This window comes from Apostichopus japonicus, chromosome 8, assembly GCF_037975245.1.
Source record: "Apostichopus japonicus isolate 1M-3 chromosome 8, ASM3797524v1, whole genome shotgun sequence".
Classification (NCBI taxonomy): Eukaryota; Metazoa; Echinodermata; class Holothuroidea; order Aspidochirotida; family Stichopodidae; genus Apostichopus; species Apostichopus japonicus.
The window spans coordinates 41,798,229-41,820,356 of NC_092568.1; the positions used below are offsets into that span (position 1 = coordinate 41,798,229).

A 22,128-nucleotide genomic window follows, 5' to 3' on the forward strand; every position below is an offset into this window, starting at 1 on the left:
CGTTCCTCCTCAAGATCACACCCTCTGCGACCTTTATATTTACATCCTCCCTGATTATCTGCTGCACTACCGTCACTATCTTGGTCTTGTACTTACCCAAGGTGACAAAAATATGATCAACTTCACAGAATCCTTCATTATATATACTAATTTTAAATCGATTCATATTGCTGATGGTTCTAATTATGCAAAGCTTTCGACTACATGATCAATCTTTACAAAATCTTTCCGTATTTTCATGATTTTCTCTTTTCCCCTTGTGGTTTTGGTCTGAAGTAAAGTTAGGATTATTTTCCTTGGAACTAAGTGCAGCCCTAAATTACTTACAGAGAAAGTCCTTGTATGAATTGTAAAATGCAAATTGAACGAATACAAGAATGGGTGAATTATCGAGGATAAATGAAGATTATCTCTTCGTCAGTGTTGCACTTTCTCCATGTATATGAACTTTCGATAACTACGTAAGTGAATTTAAGTATGCCATGCCGTCGTCATAAAAAGCCATTTGAAAATATATAATCCGAACACAAAACGGAGAAACACCTATTTTTCCAGCCATTAACTAATGACCTTTTCAACAACAAAAAGAGCGGAAAAACAAGAAAAAGGAAAGGACGATTATTTGATAATAGTGGACCATGCAGACAGCCGAACCATTTTTCATTCGCATCGCTAAGTAAAACTCCTAATCAAATGAATTTTGTGTGTGAATTAACACATAACGCATTAACTCAATCGCCAATATTATTATACACGAGTATTCAGCGCATTCCCATGGGCAATACACTCTGCAGGGTTTAGTAGATTACAAAACGAAAGACATTTCAGAAAATAAATCTTATGGTTGAAATATATGTTTTGACTTACGTATGCATTAATATGAACGAGCAATCACTTGATTTTGCTTAAGATTCATGTACATACGCTTACACATATGGCAGGGGCTTTTGTGCTCATAGCGCGACACTCCGGACTACTATGTGTGTTGATGCATTGGTATGTAGTTACTCCTGTTATTTGTGAGTCCCGTGCGCAGTCATGTTACCACGGCAACTGTTCATCAACGATTCCTCTCTACATCGGTGGTATGTTGTCCATGACGGTAGGGTGGGACGGAACTGGGTGTCTGGTGGCAGCTGAACTAGCCATGGAACAAATCAACAACAGATCTGATATTTTACAAGGATATGAACTTAGAATGGCTTCTAAAGACACACAGGTAAGATACATTAAATTATCATTTTATTGCTCGTTTTGTAGGTGATTTGTATGTAAACATAATAATCAATATGTAAACTTATGATTTAATAATTGCATGTTAAAATAATGTCAACTGAATCATCTTTTTCGTTCCATATTTTATAATGATTCCTACGTTAAGAAAACTTCACATATTTCATTATTGTGCACATGTGACGCCATTTGCAGTAAGCTAAGACATATCGTGTCGTGGCTGTCGTGATGTGTGAGAGTGGACAACTGCGTTTATCCATTTCAGCTTTCGTCCAACTTAAGTATGTAAAATAAAGAAAACACTTATCTACTGTAAATGTTGATAATTTGGCACAAAATCATTTCCCTGCGAGTTTGATCTCTGGCGGTTTCATTTTGCTAACGTTTTATTGTTTTTCAATGGTTTTCAATGTTTCTGAGTTCCACTATTAAACCTGAGCTGTATGTACCGTAAACCTTTCGTAAAATTCCGTTAAGTGCTTGGCCAATAATGCAATTATTATTTTGGATATCACAATGAAATGCATCAAACAAAACATGCGTATAGCATCGATATTAATACTCAATCAAAGTAGTATGCAAGATTTGATAGAACCCAAGTATGAAAGCTTCGCCTTTTGTACTGGCCAATTCAATTTCAAATTCCATGGGATACAGTTCGTTGGGAAGAAAAGTAATGATCTATTTTTTCTTATTATTCAACAAGAGTAATAATATACCTTGGCATAAAAGTACAGAGCCGTTGGATTATAAGTTTTTAATAAAATACTAATGCAGACATAAGACACACAGCGTGTAATTTTGAGAAGTTTTCATCTATAAAATGAATTCTCATCATGGCAACTAATTTGAACCCAAAATGCAACATTTGAGCTTTTAAGTAACACGAGATTCGTGTAATTTTTCCACGTCAATTGCACTTTATCTCAACAAACAAATGTGTTATCTAAGTCCTTGTTGAAATTTGTATTAGGTTAATGAATCCCCATCACTGGATCACTGGATCAGTCAAGACACCTTCAATTTCTGTTCCACGATCTTTGTTTTTTTTTTTTTTGGAACGAGAGGAGTCCAAGCCCCTTTACAAATCAGTAAACTCTCTGAAAGCATAAAGTGGGCTAAAATGGTCTACGTTGCCCGAAGTTTTGCATCACGCATTACTGAAATCCTAGTACCACATAACCAAAACCTATCTGTTGGGTACAAAATATTGAAATTTGATCTCGTGTTGGTGTTTTAGCACTTATCCCGAGATTGGACATTCGGGTGGACTGGTATCGAAACTATACGGAGCAACATGCCACTTGCATACTGGGCATGCGATAAACAGGCAATTTAACAAATTCAAACAAACTAGCAGTGACAATGGTTCATTAGATAGTCTGATCCACACAACGTTTCGGGACATGTCTAAAAGGGTATCGTATCCTTTATGAAGCCTGCACAGAAAATTGGTTAATTCAGGAATTCTGCCGCAAATGAATAAAGATGTAAATATTTCTTGTCTCTTTTCTATTGCTTATTTTCACTTTGCAAATAAAAAAACTAGAGACATGTATTCTTTTTTTGGTCGGTAGTATAGCCTTTTACATATTTCCAATCTAATTCGGTGTACTGGTACTTGTTTAATTTCTTATTATAATCATCACACTATGCGATTAGGTCTTTATAACCATTAATACCTCGTGTAATAACAGTTACAAACACACACATAAGACACACAACTAACAACATCAGTGTATCGATAAACTCTCGTCATCTGTTCATTAACAATGGAACTCTAAACCTGCTACTCGGTTACCCAGTTTAAATTTATTTCTAAGCCCATCAATTTCAGTTTCCCTGTACCATTTGTAACCAAGTTTTTTTTGTCTCAAACAGTGTGCAGCCAAATTAGGACCAAGAGTTCTTTTTCATCATATTTACAATGAACCACAGAAATATGTCATATTTGGCCCCCCTTGCTCTCCGAGTGCGTTGATTGTCGCATCAGCTTCAACTTATTGGAACCTAATCACCGTAAGTGAATTTTGTTCAACAAGTTAAAGGTTATTTCGAAAAATTGTTCGGTCTTTTACATATCTTATTGTATTTACATATCGTGATCACATAACCAATCTTTTTCAATCCTAATCAGATTTTAGTATGTACGATTTCTGATATTTCTGTTGAGGGGTGTTTTGTTCTTAATTTTACGAAATGAAAATCATTTGTGTTGAAAAATGGTTATTTACAAATAAGTAATAAACATGTATTATGTGTAAACCTCGACATAATATGAAAACTTCATTTGTCAATAAGCACTCCACTATCTTACTTACAGCAGTATGACTAACCTTTCTGATAATTTAAGGTACCGTAATCACTGTAATGGAAATCATTATCCCTGCAGTAAAAATTAAGTCCACAGACAAGAGTTTAACCCAGTACTTTGTATTAAAGTGAATATTTAATGAATGAACGTTTGAACTATCTATATTATTGTGGAGTTTTCCTTTTTAATAATGAAGGTGATTTACTCAGCTTTGTCGCCTGTCCTCTCTGACCGCGTCAAGTACCCTAATGTCTATCGAGTTAATCCCATTGCTACAGCGTTATTTAACGATGTGTTTATATGGATGATGCAGACATATGATTGGCGGAGGGTAGGATATGTCGCTTTCAGTGTAGAATCAATCCTGCAGGTATGTAATATAAGAGACATATACCTCATTTATTTAATACATTAATTAAGTTGACTTTCAAGTCCAAATATATCAATCTTACAGGTAAGTCAAGAACAAACACCTTTTTGATTTCCAGCTAAACTTTGCTAAAAGTATTCAATAGTATACTTCCCTGGAGTTTTTGACTCTCCACATTATTCATAGACAAATCAATTACACAATTTAATATCTAAGAGAGAATGAACTGCTCATTTGTGACCATCGTTTTATTTCCTATCATATTTTGGGACAATATTAATGACCTATGAGATCATTTTGTAACATAATTGAATTCATGAGATTACTTTACTTGTTAGTATAAATATGCTAAACAGATTTCAGAGTATCATGTCAAATACCGTAAGTACCGATATTATTTAATCAGGGGGTAGATATTGCATCGCGACAATTGTCCTTTTTTTCGAAAAGTTAAAAGCAAGACCGACGCTGAGGCTAAAATCTTTGAGACATTCAGATCCAATAAAACTTATACAGATTACATCGAACATCGTCAGTCCAATTTAAGAGTGATTACTATTATTCTGTGACAAAAAGACATGTTTTTTGTTGTTTCATTACTTTACTTAATGTCCAGTCTACATTGCCTAAGACCCTACCACTAAGCCTGGCGAGTGGGGAAGGGGTGGTATGTAAATGGTCTAAGCCCCGTGACCCAAGGAGTTAAGGGAAAATATGCAGTGCATGCCAAGAGGGTGATAAAGAAGAATGGTGTAATATCAAGTCATAATATATTGAGTGCAAAGAAGGCCGTCAGGTAATTGCCCCGGAATCTCTACGGATCCTTTAATTAACGTTTATTTACATGTTATAACCATTGTTTCACTTCTCGATGCAGATCATAGAAGTATTTCTTCATTACACATTTACAATTACAGGTTCAGAATACATTCATTGAACAAGCCGCAGCCATCAATGCTACAGTAGTGTCTGAAGTTGTTCGAGATACAGCCAAGAACCAAGTCGAAAATTTGAAAGTAATATATATCTATATTTTTATAGTTTTGTATTACCGCCATAACTTCTATTGCGATGCATCTCTGCTGGTAGTCAACGAATGACTGACAATTAAAGCTTATCTAATGTATCGTTGAAACTAGAAGTATAAATATGTATCAATCAATAACATTGTCAGCCAGGAGACAAATCTATATTCCCAATTCTTCAATGTTAGTATTTTCTCCTTTTATCTATTAGCACTTGTTACCCCGCGTCCCATGGGTCAGGGCTACTACCAGGGTGGGTGCCTCTAGGGCTGTGGAGAGGAGACAGAGAACATATGAGGCGAACAGCTTGACAGGCAGCTATAGCAAGCAACTTTTATTCTGTGACAAAATGGCAGTTATTCCCAGTGTTAAAACAACTAAAAACACAACATTAATCCTGGAATATAATGATATAGGAGAACCCCCAACTTGTGTGACATATTTAGTGGCGCCCTAGCAGAACGTTGATAATACAATATTCACGCTGTGACTGATTGCACGCTAGGTTTGGGCCTAGCTAAACAGTAAACAAACAGTGAGCCTAGCTAAAGAGTGTAAATTCACTGCCCGTACCCCCTTACGAGATCAACATTTTAGTAAACACACCAATTACTGTACTTGAATTACACAGCCTGCTTGAATATGTATATTACCACAAACCACAAGCCATGCAACATACGACTCGTTGGCGTATTTAACGACAAAAGTTATTTTCGCTGACCTATCATACAATAGTATACGTACAATCGTATACGTAATATATTGTGACATCGTCACACGAATTGTAACGTATGTTTAATCTCCTAGAATCCCGTCGTTTGCCTTAAAATCATCATCCAGATGTAATGATGTCATATATAGACATGCTGCAGTTGTAACACTGAACGTGATGGAATATTAAACCTGTGATATCTTCCATCTAGAATTCTAGATGTTTGTTAACTGTTCTTGAGGTCATTTTTTATCATATTAATCAGTAGTTATCGAAAAGTTTGTGTCTAATTTGAGTAATGTTGCCTGGATTTCACTTAATTAATTATAAACGCAAGTAGATGCTTACAGTTTGACTGTGTTTTTTTTTTTTTAATATGCGATGTGATTATTTTTCATACAGCGTGAAGACGTGCGGATAATAATGGCATACGTGTTTGAGGGGCAGGCAAGACTCATCTTCTGTGAGGTATTAAATAATGGAACGTGCTGAAAACAGTAGGCATATCAGTTTAATAACGTGGACGATTTATACAACAACTTGTGACGTCTTTGTCAATCTTTGGCTAGCATTAATCATTCCCAACATGACAGATATGTGATCCTCAAAGAGAAGGTACAGGTTTACTAATATGAGTGAATGCGAAATTTCACCTGAACTGAACAGGGAAACGTCTGAAGTAAACGTTACAACTTATAGTCATACTTGTATGTCCTGTTTATTCTGATTCCAAGTTACTTTAACTAATATCACCTTATATAAATTTTAGATTGATATTGAAATGTTATCTTTTTTTATGAATCATTAATAAATCTTAATTCTATCTAGGCTTTCAAGATCGGGTTTTACGGCCCTGAAATTCTATGGGTGTTTCCGGGTTGGTTTAAGGCAAATTGGTGGTTGATCGAGGACATACATGTGAACTGTACTGCAGATGAAATCAACGAGGTAGTCTACACAACCAACATTCTTGGAATGGATGTTCCTGTTATCAGTCCGCTAGAGAAATTAACTGTGGCCGGGATTGTAAGTGGATCTTTTTGTTATCATGAAACTGTCTTCACAGTCACTGAAAGGCAGGGAGGGCTACACTTATGTCTAATGTTCGTTAGTCATATAAGAACCCCGGTGTTACTAAGCTGAACACCCAACGATGAGACTCTATCATGCATGCAATTACCATAAATAATACCCAATTAAAGACTTCTTCTGGCCAGTTTTAAATGCATATACGCTCTATTTGTTCATGCAATATAATACAAACATTTATGAGCTAGAGTATAACCATGGCTGTAGTATCGAGTTGAAGCTCCATGGGTGTATTGCATGGACTTTTTACTATACATATAAAACAGGTTACTATACAGGTTAAACTATACAGGTTAAACAGCTACTGGCTACAGCGTCACTGAAGAATGAGATAAAATGAATTTTAAGAATCCCTTGAAAGAAATCGGTTGTAGCCTGAAACCACTTTATTCAATATATCCTATCATATAAATACATACAAACATACTATATTTTATTGGTTTTTTCTCATTTCGGCACTTACAAGGTTGTATTAATCCTGGTGTAAAAACTAAAAAAATTAACGAATAGTCATCATCACATGAGCGATGAATTCAAACATGTAGATTGATTATCTATGCAAAATGTCACGTTGATATTATGAAAGCAACGTCTATCATAAGTAATATGTTGAGATGCACACATTCCAATAAATCAAGAAAGACGAAAACCCAATTATAATTATTGGTCTAGTTTTTAGACATAACTGTTATCAAAAACTTTCCGAACATTTATTAAAAACTTTGTTCAATATAATAGGTCTTAAAGATTTAATGTCTCTTCTCACCAATACTGACGACTGGATCAAATCTTAACATAACATCGAGCCAAATCTTCTTCAATTGTTTATGTTTTTCTTTATTGATTACAAAGCTTGCTTTCTGTAAGGGGGAATGCGTTTTGCAAATGATGAATCTAAGGTATTCAACCCCCTAACATGGTCTAATATTTTCACTGGTTTTTGTTTCAACACTTTTAACAGTCTGCCTTGAAACTATGAAAAGAAAAAAGAAAAGAAAGTAAAACCTTTCAGATCCTACTGGTACTATGGCATCACAGGTTAACAAATGACAGCTCCGATATACCACTTTTAAACTAAGATGTCTCCCAAACGGAGCGAGACTTTTCTTAGCTATTTGTGGGGAGGTCTTTTTCACAAAGATCCCTGTCATATAAAGCAACTATGATTGTTGGAGTTGTGTTTCCTTTCATTCACACATTGTGGGTTTAGGTTTTCCCTTTCATTTGAATGAGATGTTGCAAGTTTATCAACTTTTATCAGACTCCAACAGAATTTGTTCGTGAGATGGAACGAAGATTAGAATGGCCGCGGTACGAAACGTTCACATTCAACAACTATGTAGGATATGCATACGATGCGATATGGACTATTGGGCTTATGTTAAACCGTACGGTAGGAAAACTCAAAGAAACAAACAACATTAAACGTCTTGAAGACTTTACCTATATCGACAACGAAATGTACCAACTGTTTTTTGATGGTTTAGCAGCAACGGATTTCTTTGGAGCAACGGTAAGTTGTATTCTCCTATAATTTTTGTAAGCATTAACAAGACTATAAGTACTATGTCAAATTTGTGGCGAATATTTAGCAGGGAGCTGTTGACATAGAGCAGCTTGCTGGTTTTCAAGCAATGTCATTTGTACAATACATACCGAGTCGACCAATTTAAATCCGTTGTCGTACAGAAACTCTTCTAAAATATCTATTTTCGTTCTTTTTAAAGGGACATGTAAAATTCCTAGAAGGTGAGAGACTGGGTGGAACTGGCATTTCTCAAGTACAAGGTAAGAAACCGCTCATATCAATTACCAATGAAAATGATAATATATCATCATTCCCCGACACCACTTGATAAGAATACGTACATTGCAGATGTGATCCAGTTTTTGTTTGTCACCAGCTGAATGCGACCTTGGCTGGATTTTACACAATCGAAACTGTTTTCTGATGTCTAATAACGAAACGGCTGATTGGAGTCAAGCTGTGACATCATGTGAAATGACAGGCGCAAATCTTGCAGATTTATCACAAGAGAACGAACTGTCATTCTTATCAGAGAAATCGATGTCAAGTGAATCATCATCAAAATGGTAAGTTCTAGTTAAACATATTTAAGTATTAAGAAGAGAAATTGCTGTATGCAATTAGTATTAACTCGAATATTTTTAAAGAATATAAAATGAGCAAATGCGTCAATAATCTAGATCATATAATATGTAGGAAATAAAGTAGTTCTTCCAACGTTGGTCCTTCAGCTAAAGGGTAAGCTTGTTTTGCAATATCACTTTTTATTTTTGAAACATGGACAGTTTGTATTTAAAAACTTTTTTCTTGACAGGCATGTTGGTCGTCAGTCAAATTCTGTAGTAGAAGATAATTTTGGGATTCAGAACAACTTAACATCTCTCTGGAATAGAACAGACGGCAACATTCTTCACTGCTTCTATGTAGATTTTGTTGACAATGGTCTTGTCAAGCCTGGAAACTGTCTTCAAGAGAGACCATTTATCTGTCAAAAAGCGGCAGGTATTTACAAAGAGAAAATTCTTCAAATCACAACTTGTTTATAATATATTGACTACTTTGATAAGAAGGAGAATTTATAACATCATATCTAGATTGCCCATTTTTTTTATATCAGAAACCTTAAAGTAGAAGGAATCCCATCCATCAACATCAACCTACATGTATAACATATGCTAATGACGAAAACTTATACCGCTGAGAGGCTTGTTACTCTGATTAAGAGATATCACATTCTATATAGGTCAGAAATCTACCCTGAATTTTAAAATTGACATTAAAGAACTGCGTTGCTTAACGTTAAAATATATGTGTTGATTATTACATTGATTCTGTTTTTGACAGGTTTTTGATAATTTATGGAGTTAAAGTGTCTAAATTTGCCTGCTATTGCTATCGATACCAGAAACAATTACTTTCATCATGGAAAAAAATAAGCAAGAAATGTAAATGCTTTAACCTCTGTGTGGCATTACGAGATCACAAACTGACAAAATTATTGCCCAGGAAAGTTTTTATTAGCAAAACAGGAAACCATAGCGACGTTTGTTACCAGTTAGCGGAAGTTGTAATGTAAAAATGACGGGGTAAATGTATCTCCAGAGTTTTCAAAACAAGGTAAAATCCTATCTGTAATAGTTGTAAATATTCTCACCTATCATTATTTTCCATGTCTTCTGTCTTTATTTTTAGTATGTTTTGATTTCATGGTGGGTATAGACTTTTTAAACAACGCAAGGTCTTTCTATCGACCATCTGGTAACCTTACTGTAATTTAGTATACCAAACGGCCTGTATTGACTTTTGCGTAAATGTAAATATATTAATTGGAATTTGATTTGTTTGCCTAATTTAAATAAATTTAAACCAACTCATCGGATAACCTGAAAACCGGATTTCCCTCTGGCGACGACAACGATTCAAACCAATTACAAGCGACTTCGGATAATCTGGAAAATGATGGTCCATTGTGATGTGTATACTTGCACATTTTATGCTGTAAGATGATGCAACGAACTATGAGTTATGTTTATTCTTACGAAATTGTTATGAGAATAACGTTACTTACTATAAAAGTTATTGGACATCCTGTGAAGACAAGATCTGGATTTGCAAGAGATCTCCTGTATATTGTCTATGAAATGTGTGTGTGTCCAAACATGCCTTGATAAATTGTCCTATATACATGCTTTCGGCTCGATAAGTATAAAGGTTACGTAGAAAGGTTCAGCTTATTATAACTGTGATACAATAAACATAGGCTAAAACAGCTGTTAACATAAGCAGTAACATATGAGGTTGTATATCTAAATGTGAGGTGTTTACGTCTATTTGCCTTTTCTATTCGTTCCTTTAGCATTAACTAGCGTACCCATAGCAACGTACACCTCAGATGCAGTCATTTGGAAGAATGATTTGAAATGGGCAGGTAAGATCATTGATATTTTGCGTCATATCCAGTTTTTCTTGTTTTGACCACGTTCCGCTTTGGATGATACATATAGCAATCTCTGTAGAAACACAGGTCATTTTCATATTGCCTCAACAAAGTTTCATTCATTCATTTTTCGTTATTTTACAGGAGGGAGAGTCCCAATGGATCGTCCTGCGTTCGTCTCCGTAACAACTGATTGGATTGAGATATTAATACCATCTTATCTACATATTTTAGTGACGTCACTCACAGCAACAGGAATACTCATCTCTCTAGTTGTCATTTTTCTAATGTCAATGTTCTCACTTAGACAAATGTAATTCATTTTGTGCCTAACTCCAGTAAAACTAATGATATTTTATTAGCAGTTTTACCTTGTGAATTTATTACAAGGCAAAACAATTTCCAAAACGCTTGTTCGTCACATGATTTCATCTCAAATATAGAGGCCAGTATTGTTAGCTGATTTTTACACTTACTAGGTATATTGGCAACATCAACCTATGTTATTATATGAAAAGTGGTTTCAATATATCTAAGTAGTATGGCTAGATCCGCTATGGAAATGATAACGTAAGTTTCTAAAGTTTCAAAAGTTATTGAATTTCTTTAAAATCAGTTTTCAGGTGTTCTTATGGCATTTATAAGGCGAAACATCTATATTGTGGTGAAGAACAAATTGTAGAAGTATTTTAGTTTATGCAACGATTGGTTTTGTTTACATATATGTGACTCTGATGTATTGTCCATAAATTTGGACACCTTAATATTTGTAGTATTCTTGGAAATAAATTAAAGCAAATATCGTCATTCTTTAATGAAATTCTAAATCTTTAATTGCAGATTCTCACCCAGTAAGACCATTCGAAGCTTTGATTTCATCATCCTGATTAGTTCTGTGCTAATGTACTTAACCGTAATTTGTACCAAATCGCATCTATTACCGTCACTTTCTGACCAACACCATCTTATTATGTGTCAGGTATCAAATGAACCTTTTCCCTTCTGTTTCATAATCCGCGAAATAAGATAAGAAAGGAGAGTACTTTTTAAGTAGTTATGTGTATTACGTAAATAGCGTTAATGCAGTATTGGTTATATGTATTTCGTTTCAGTGGTTAAGTTTACAAAAGTATACGTGTAATTTTAAACTCATTAAAGTTAACAAAGTCTTTGTAATTATACTACAATTTAAAGTTTGATATCTTTTTCAATTTATTCTAATATAACCAGCTAAACAGCTACAGGCGTAATCGAAACATAAATGATCATATAAAGGGATTCGACAAATACCATATCATCGTCATTAAGAATAGTTTGAATCTATTCTGACAAAGTATTAAAGTAAATGAATTACCCCTATCAGTGCTTCCACATATACTTCAATATTCTAACATTTGTTATGATTTTCAATACTTACTTCTTTGCGACGTTTCGACACCTTCTTGTTTATCACATCCGTGTCACTATATTTTCCTCTTCAATCTTTAGGTTCATGATATCATGGTGTCCTTGTCTTTTACAATGGGAGTTTCTACTCTGGTAGCCAAGATATGGGTCATATATAAATCTGCAGCGTATTCGTCAGCTAAGCACATGGTAAAAATTAATTATTTTGCTTTAACAGTACCACCTACTAACCGTATAGTTTATGGCTCAAACATGAACCATATCGAATACCGTCCATTATTTTAAAATGTTGGGTAATGTGTCGCTGGATAAATTGATCAACAATTTTATATATTTATAAGAAGGTCACAATGAATGCGTGAATGAACCAATGACTTAACAATTCAATGCTACAAAGACGACTTCTTTTTGACACAATGCCACGAACTTTTACTTATAAAATGCTTCAATAATAATGCTTATAATCTGATGGAACTGGATTTCACCTACTACTTACGTCACGGGGAATTCATGGGCGATGACATTATTGATCACCATTACTGGTATAACTTAAGTTTAAAATTCCTTCTTATAATTGCAGTCGTTATTCTTGGTTATTAAATGTATCATAACTAACATAATTTACTAAATTTACGTAATCTTTCCACTTTTCTTATTCTTTTGTAACAGGTGCACAAGACATGGATGTTAAACATCATCATTCTAGTGTTCACATCTGTTGATGTGATTTGTTTACTTCTTAAACATATTCTTTACTCTGCGTACATAGAGACTGTAGCGTTACATAATGAGGTATAACAAATAGTATCTGCTTCCTTCCCTCCTCCGAGTTATATAAACTCACACAACAATCCCTGAATGTATTATTTGGACTAGTTAACTTTTAAATGTCTAGCATTATTGCTAGATCTACTTAGCAATTTAGACTCACATATAACTTTTGAGCTTACTGCACACGATTATTGTCCATTTAATTTTACTTACCTTTTAAATTTCCGTATACGTTACATTGGATATTTGTTAAAGGGCTTTAACATCCCTCATTATTCAAAACAACTGATCAAAGTAGTCTGTGTAATTTACTCACACTAGGTAGATGAAGCAAACCCCAACCACGTGACCGAATATTACTTCAAGAGGTGTTCTTCTGGAGATGCCTTCACACCTCTTCTCCTTGCGTTTGGCGATAAAACCATCTTACTTCTTATTGGATCGTTCTTATCATACGAAATAGGACAGGTGGAAGCAATATTATCTTCGTTTTAATGTTTACCGTATGATGTTTACTCTTTAGTTATGAAGTAATTACTAAGGGAGCAAGTGTAAAGTGTGGGAGGGAGAAGGGAGGAGACAATCGTGTCGTGGAACTAGAACACTACTCTACATAAGCATATTCTATTGAGGTCTAATGATGTAACGTATCGTGGAACAGCACTTTACATAAGCATATTCTATTGAGGTCTCATGATGTAAACGTATCGTGGAACAGCACCATACATAAGCATATTCTATTAAGGTCTCATGATGTAAACGTATCGTGGAACTGGAAAAGCACTCTACATATGCACATTCTATTGAGGTTTTATGATGTAAAATGTTAATTTGTTCAAAGAATTTTTAAAAGGAAAAGCAGAGGCTAACATATGTTATTGCGAACTCGTTGACTCAAAGCAGCTATTGTCAAATTAAACTCTAAGGTAATACGTGTTACCTTCAAGGTGATATTACAGGTTACCTTCAATGTATTACCAAGAGTTCCTTGAGAGGATCGGAAAGTCAAAGAGAAGCAATGATTTCACGAATTTCGCTTAAACTCCTAGCCAAAGTTAGGCCGTCATTCTAGCAATAATTGCTAATAAAGTATCTCATGATGTCGGAAGAGTTTCTAATTTGTTAATTAAGTGCAACATTTAGTGTTTTTAACCTGCCTTATATTACCCTCTTTAGGCTAATTTGGCTTCTGCGGGAGAGAGTAAACAGGTCGCCATCTGCATCTATAACATCATTCTATTTGGCGTCTGTGGTCTAATCTTGACGTCCCTCCTCAAGAACACACCAACTGAGAGTTATATATTTACATCCTCCATGATTATCTGCTGCACCACATTTACCATCATTGTCTTATATTTACCAAAGGTTAGTAAATATCGTGGAAGTGCACTTTCAGGGTCTGTGAGAAAAGAAACGGTTTTTAGTCACATGGGAGGCAACCATACCTATATCGGTTTTGTGTTCAAGACGAACACTAGCTCTCTCGCCAACTTTGGAAAGAGCTGCGACCCAGATTTAACATAATATACTTGCTCGTTCCTGGCTGTTGCCATGAAATATTTTGGTTTAAGAACGTAGAGCGGGAAACTAAATATACTGTGATTTCATATATACAATTATATGCTGCCAATGATTTCATTTCTTCCGCGTAACAATTATTTTCTTTCTTTGGTATAGGTAATCCGCATCATAAAAAACCCAACAGATAATGAAACAGAGCAAGACCAAAGCCAACGACCGCCCTCAGTTTCAAATGCGTCGATGGTTAGTTAGAAAAGTTTCACAACAAGTCTGCATTGTATACCATTGCTTGTACACGTATGAAGACTTACCAACGTAACTTAAATGTGCTGAACATGCTGTAGAGCTGATACAGAAGGGTACAGGGAAGTTTCTAAACGTTACTTTTAATCGGAATAGGTCATTCAAATGTGAGATCATAGTTGAATCAGAAATAACCAATTATGGCAGCCCTTTATTTCGATACGAATAAAACTTACAAACAATGCATGGATGTTTAGGAAACGGAGATAAGTAATTATCTATTCCAAACTAAGTTTGTACAACAACTTTTCTATCCATTTCAGCTTTACAGGAATACAAATGATATGCATCTCCAGGCTCACGTACCAAATGAGCTTTGGGAAGAGAATCTTAGACTGAAGAAAGAATACCAGAGGGTATGCATATCCTAACTCAATCATTCAACTCAAAACGAATACCAGTCTTACAAGAGCACATGTTTATCCTAACTGACTAATTAAACTCGGAAGTGTATGTCGATCTCACTTTGACATTTACGAAATAATACGAGAGATGTTTCATGTACAGTGTTAATATACTTTCAATTGAATTTAAATGTTCATTCGAGTATCAATTAATGACAGAATTAACAATTGGTGAAGTGTTATCTGTATATGATTTAATTTCTGTTAGACGAGGTGCACGGGGCTTTTATATGCTCCAGGCACTTATATCGTGATATGAAGACCGACCATATTTAGTCACTGTGAAATGTCTCATAATTATTTTAGAATCACTCAATTCATCTGGTTGTTGAGTTTTATTTTTCACCAAACCATCATCACTAAGTGTATGTTGTACGGATGCTGTAAAGAGCATGTCACCGTAATAGTTGTTGGTAAGTATAAACATTTCATCACAGAGTACCACTTTTTAAAATGTGAAATGTCCTTTGCTTTTTTATTTTAATGCGCTTCCGCGCTACAATATTTATACCAGCCCTGTTCAATCATCACCTTGACTGATCGGTGAATGTTTTTCATTGGAGCTTGTAAACACTCAGTCGGTATTTCAATTTCACAAGTTCGCTACGCACTAAAACATGTGGCGGATAACTGTGGGCTCTATGCAAGTAAAGAAAAAAAGATCTCTTTGAGAAACATACTACTCCGAAGCATTGCGAATAATTCACCACTATGGTTCAACATTCTCGAATTCAGCAAAATAGATAACATTGAACAAACTCGAGGTAGCAACCCTAATCAACAAAGCCAACTGTTAATAAATATTAATCAACAACGCATCGGTGTTATTTGGTTATTTGGTGGATGATGAGAAACCAGGGACAGGAAATCGACCCGGGAAATTGTTAATAGACCGGATGGTGTTACATTTGTAAAATGATTGACTAGACCTACACTGTATTCGTTAGAAAGATGAATCGGCATTAGGCCTTCGGTATAATCCACCGTATATTCGTAAACTTTCGCTAACTACGCCAGGATACAGTAACGTTAACTTGTTGTTCAATGTGACCAATCTTTGACCAGTACTATGGGTATTCTCTATCACCTCCGAGACAGATGTGATTCGTGATAGACAACCGTTAAAGAGCTTCGTTAATACTGCATTCACATGCTATCTAGAGTACTGTTTATATAGGTTACAAAATATAGCCTAGCCTTGGTCTACGTTAAAGGACCTAACGCAGGACTTTCTTATTCGTAACCGAAATAACTTCAAATTGGCTGCAGTAACAAACACCCTCCAATGAGTATCGACAGCTAACCTTCACCTTCACCGCGCACTACAATGGCGTGTATTGGTATGCAACCACAGTTGTTTTGAGCTATACTGTTTGTATTCCGTCGCGAAGGTGATAAACACGGATGTGGTTGTAACACTGATGAAGTTGTACAAATACTTAGTACGGGGCGTTATTCGCGATAGAAATGACCTTCAACAGGTAAATATGACAGCAAAGCAACTGAACTCTAAGAAGATTTCATATTCTTACAAGAGTTACAAGAGTTACACATGGATATAACACATTGACAAAGTTCCGTTCATGGCAGGACTTAAATCATGATGCTCCAAAGCGGAACAATTTTTTCTTCAAAACTGTTTAACGGTATTGTTATTCATGGGCATCATCGTCACATGCTATAACCAATATCTTGTAGGTTGCTTCTCCCTTAAGGAGCTAGCTTTTGCATATTTTTGTATGATCATTGTGTATTCGTTAGTTCAATCTTCTTCTTCTTTTTGTTATGTTCCTTTTCATGCAGTTACAGCAACTGGTTTTGGAGAGAACGGGTCGCCGACCTCCTGATTTTCCAGCAACCAAGAAAACTTGAAGGATTATTTGTAGAAATATATAGTTAAGAGGTTAATCGAATACAATATGTAGTAAATATTCTATTTGATTGTCATTCTTGTTCTGTCTTAAATCTTAATTGAATAATTGATTAATTGAATGTATTAGGCAGATCGCCCTGTTGCTTTCAGTGCATTTAGTTAACGTGCATCCGTTTATATGATGTACCCGTTTATTGAAGTATCATATGTTAATATGAACTCGTACTTATTCCTGTTATCAAGTATAGCTTAATAGATAGCGGTTATCATTAATTAATGTATCATATGTATCATATGTTAATATGAACTCGTACTTATTCCTGTTATCAAGTATAGCTTAATAGATAGCGGTTATCATTAATTAATGTATCATATGTATCATATGTTAATATGAACTCGTACTTATTCCTGTTATCAAGTATAGCGTAATAGATAGCGGTTATCATTAATTAATGTATCATATGTATCATATGTTAATATGAACTCGTACTTATTCCTGTTATCAAGTATAGCGTAATAGATAGCGGTTATCATTAATTAATGTATCATATGTATCATATGTTAATATGAACTCGTACATATTCCTGTTATCAAGTATATTTTAATAGATAGCGGTTATCATTAATTAATGTATCATATGTATCATATGTTAATATGAACTCGTACTTATTCCTGTTATCAAGTATAGCGTAATAGATAGCGGTTATCATTAATTAATGTATCATATGTATCATATGTTAATATGAACTCGTACTTATTCCTGTTATCAAGTATAGCTTAATAGATAGCGGTTATCATTAATTAATGTATCATATGTATCATATGTTAATATGAACTCGTACTTATTCCTGTTATCAAGTATAGCTTAATAGATAGCGGTTATCATTAATTAATGTATCATATGTATCATATGTTAATATGAACTCGTACTTATTCCTGTTATCAAGTATAGCTTAATAGATAGCGGTTATCATTAATTAATGTATCATATGTATCATATGTTAATATGAACTCGTACTTATTCCTGTTATCAAGTATAGCTTAATAGATAGCGGTTATCATTAATTAAAACGATTAGGTAGACTAAAGTTTAAATAAACGTTTATTCAAGCAAAAGCTAGCAACTGAAATCATAGCTAAATATTTTGAAAAAAATATTTCATTTCAATTAGTCAAAGATGATCTAATTAGCACAAATAAATAATAAATTAGCTAAAATCTACTGTATTGATTAATCATTACTATTAAACGTTATCTGTGTTTTGTTTAGTTTATGGTTTAAGTTTAGCTTAAATATTTGTAATTTATGGACAGGATGTGTTGGTGTATAAGTGAATTATATTATTACGGATTGTAATTGTTATTGGAGTGAAATTATATGTTTATGACTAATTACTCGTGAGTGACAAACAGTAAACCGATCTTTGCCACTGATACTTATATCACTACCCTTTTATGCTGATTAAAAGCAGCATTCCTTAATCAAAATTTAAACTATGATGACTGGGTCAACTGAATGCCAAGAAAATATTCACGTCCTTTATTATGGTGAATAAAATATTGCACAGTTGTTTGGATATCTAACTTCCGAAAAAACAAAAATAAATCTCAAAAAAAAAGAAAAACGTTACTTGCTGTTGTGAGGAGAGTTCAACACTTCACAACAGTTCAGTCACAGGTAAACGCCCTCGCTCATGTTTTGAAATATATCACGTTATTCCTTATGAACTCGACTATCTAGATACATTAATTATCGCCAGATGGTAGTTTTCCGCGAATGTGTGTTATACTCGAACCTTCATCAGATATATGCTAGTTAAAATATCGCGATATTCTAACGTCATTAGTTCGACTCATCTATTTAATATCATCACATATCAAGTTATTGTGTATTTAGAATTTACACTAGTTTACTATGCTAACAATACCAAACTTTTGTTATTGCTTTAAAAGTAGAAAAAAAGGTTAATGTTCTCGGGAAGTTGTATTGCATCTTTACTAGACGATTTATGATATTTATATCATGTTATCAGTATGTGGAAAAATAGACGTTTTAAACAAATGCATTTTGGAAGCTTACCGCTTTTTTCTTTCTTCTGTCAATATGTTACACTTCAATAGTTAATGGACTCTCTTGAACATCTATTGTTCTCAGGACATCTTAATTAACGAAGACAATACTCTATATCTACTGCTGGATTATAAGCTCTCGATTATGAGTGTTCGTGAGCGTTCGTGAGTGTTCGTGAGCCGCGAACATGTCACAATTTATGTCTCTCAAATTTATACGATTTTTTCCGCCATTTGATAGCTGAAATTATCGAAATTGGAGATTTGCTAGTTACCGGATTGCACAAACGATTCACTTTATTTAATTGGTTGGTAAATTGAATTTGGAACACTTTTGAAAGAAAACCAGTTTACAGAATTTGAGGCGGCTGCGTCTTTCGGCGCAAGTCAGTCCTTTGCTACAGATATGAGTTCTGCGAATTCTAGCCACCGCCCACCTGTTAGTATGGAGCAACGGCAGAAAATCAACAACCTAAAGGAGAATAGCATAAAAATAATTGATTGCTCGTTTAACGCTATTGATGTGATAAATGCTATCTCAAGTGACGTCGGAAGGAAGAACATCGGATGTGTTAAAGTTTCTGGGCAATGGATTGTCACACTTAAAAACGTGAAGGATGCCGAATTGTTACAGGAGTCGGGTATACAAATTGGGAAAGAAGATTGCGTCGTGATGGGTGTAACGAAACATATATTGACTGTAAGTTTATTCAACGTCCCTGTCTTTATTGATGATTCTGAACTAACCGACAAATTAACAGAACTTGGCTGCAAAATTCGATCTGAATGGACTCATAAATTCTACAATGATTTTCCCAACATACAAAACAAACACGATTTGTAACGGCTTGAATTACCAAGCAAGGTAAAAAGTCTACCACATGCTGTTGTTATTGGAGGCATTCATATAAGACTCAAACACAATGGCCAAAGTAGGGTTTGCAACAATTGCTTGGGAGAGGATCATATAATGAGAAACTGCCCAAACTATAGATGTAAACAATGTGATGAGCTGGGACACTCCGAATCAAGATGCCCAACAATAGAGTGCTTTAACTGTCATCGCTTTGGCCACAAAAGCTTCAACTGCACTGAATACGAAGAAGATTACGAGCAAGAGACCATGGAGGATCAGCAAGACAATGAAACAACAAGAGAATCCGATCAAGGGAACAATGATGAAGTTCAAAATCAACCTGACCTTAAAGTAGGCACCGGAAAAGACAGTCAAGTGACAGATCAGGCCACTGGATCGAACTTAGACACAGGCGAAAGTGAAACTTCGATCGTCCCGGGCATAGAAAGCGAAGATTCACCAAAGCAAAGACATGGTGAAAATAGCAATAACAAACAGACCAAACCGGCAGATAAATATAATAAAACGCAGAAGGAAAACCTACTTACAACATCAAGTTCCCAACCCGCGAGAACTTGATCCTCGGCAACAGAAAACACAAGAATGAAGAGAGCACACTCAAAAAAATGAAGTGTTAAATTTGAATCGTAAAGTGTTAAATTTAACACCCCACCCTGTTTGGATTAGGGACAACACCCACCGGGTTAAATTAACACTTCAGAAGTGTAACATAATATAACACTTTGCGAGTGTTACCTTAACAACACCCATACAAGTGTCAAAATAACACTTCCTGGTGTTGAAGGTACACTACAGGGAGTAAAATTAACACAATAAAGTGTTCATTTGTTAAAACTTCTGGGTGTCAACATGACACTTCAGGAAGTAAAATTAACACCATAAAGTGTTCATTTGTTAGCACTTCTGGGTGTCAAAATTGCACTTCAGGGAGTATAATTAACACTCTAGTGCACATTTTTTGGCCTTCTGGGTGTCAAAGTTCTGCTTCAGTGAGTAGAATTACCACCATATAATGTTCATTTGTCATCTGTGTCAAGATGATACTTAATGGACTCTCAACACACAATAGTGCTCTCTCGTTTATACTTCTGGATGTATATTTAACTGCTGGTTTGTAAAGTTTTACATGTTTATTATGTAACGCAAATACAATACTGTTATGTAAAATTTTGCCAGAAAAGTTTACATCGCACCCGTTTAGTAAATATTTTATACAGGTTTTAGGTTAATTATTACTTAGTAATTAGGTAATCAATATGGATGCATGTTTGAATCGCTCGCAGCAGAAAGTTACATTTAAGAGAGAGCAAAAAGCAATGACAACACAAACAATTCAGAATGTGAGATTTTCAGCAATTAAACACCCTACTACCTTCCTATTCCAGAGGTCCATTTATTATATCTCATTAAATGTAAAACGAACAATTTAGGCTATAAAAGTATTGTCTTGTGGAATTAAGTCAACTTAAAAGTGCCAACATTTTCAAATGCTACAGTGCAGTTACTTGGTCTTTATTTTTTTTGCACATGCCTTTGGTTTCTAGATTAAAGACAGAGAAACAACTCTTCCCAAAGTCAATTTCAAATAAGCAACAACTTTAGAAAAATTCTGATCCATGGGATGAGAAAACATGGAGTGCTGTGTATGATGACTGCTACACTACAGTGACTATGTCTTTGTTGTTGGCAAATGCCTTTTGGTATTCCAGATTAAACGCAAGAAACAACTCCTCCCAAAGTCAATTTCAAATAAGCAACAACTTTAGATATATGCTGATCCGTGGGAAGAGAAAACGTGGAGTACTGTCTATGATGACTGCTACACTGCAGTTTCTTTGTCTTTGTTGTTGGCTCGTGCCTTTGGTATTCCAAATTAAACACAAAGAAAAAACTCTTCCCAAAGACAATTCCAAATAAGCAACAACTTTACATACATTCTGATCCGTGAGATGAGGAAACATGGAGTTCTGTCTATGACAACTGCTAAACTGCAGTAACTTTGTCTTTTTTGTCGGCACGGTGAGCATAAAAATCTCGAATCTGGTTGCGTTTCACACCACCAGGCAACTTGTAGACAACTTTTTGGAAAAATTCCCAGGCACCGAGACTTGCAATTTGGTATAATTCAGATTTAACACGTAGAATAATTTGAAGCAAACATCAATGGCTTCATAAATGTCCTCTGGGGTAGGGC

The 22,128-nt window shown here is 34.9% G+C and overlaps 1 protein-coding gene across 1 annotated transcript; it reads left to right on the top strand.

Moving 5' to 3' along the window:
• The first annotated feature begins 934 nt into the window (after window positions 1-934).
• Window positions 935-18,050, top strand: LOC139971019 (gamma-aminobutyric acid type B receptor subunit 1-like). Its single transcript, XM_071977162.1, has 20 exons — window positions 935-1,219; window positions 3,115-3,252; window positions 3,744-3,917; window positions 4,835-4,933; window positions 6,057-6,122; window positions 6,483-6,680; window positions 8,005-8,256; window positions 8,471-8,531; window positions 8,648-8,837; window positions 9,086-9,273; window positions 10,628-10,699; window positions 10,853-11,021; window positions 11,549-11,687; window positions 12,197-12,304; window positions 12,785-12,907; window positions 13,208-13,354; window positions 14,063-14,251; window positions 14,564-14,650; window positions 14,974-15,066; window positions 16,918-18,050. Exons 1-20 carry the CDS (start codon window positions 935-937, stop codon window positions 16,984-16,986), a joined length of 2,847 nt encoding a protein of 948 aa, XP_071833263.1. The 3' UTR covers window positions 16,987-18,050.
• Window positions 18,051-22,128: the final 4,078 nt, after the last annotated feature.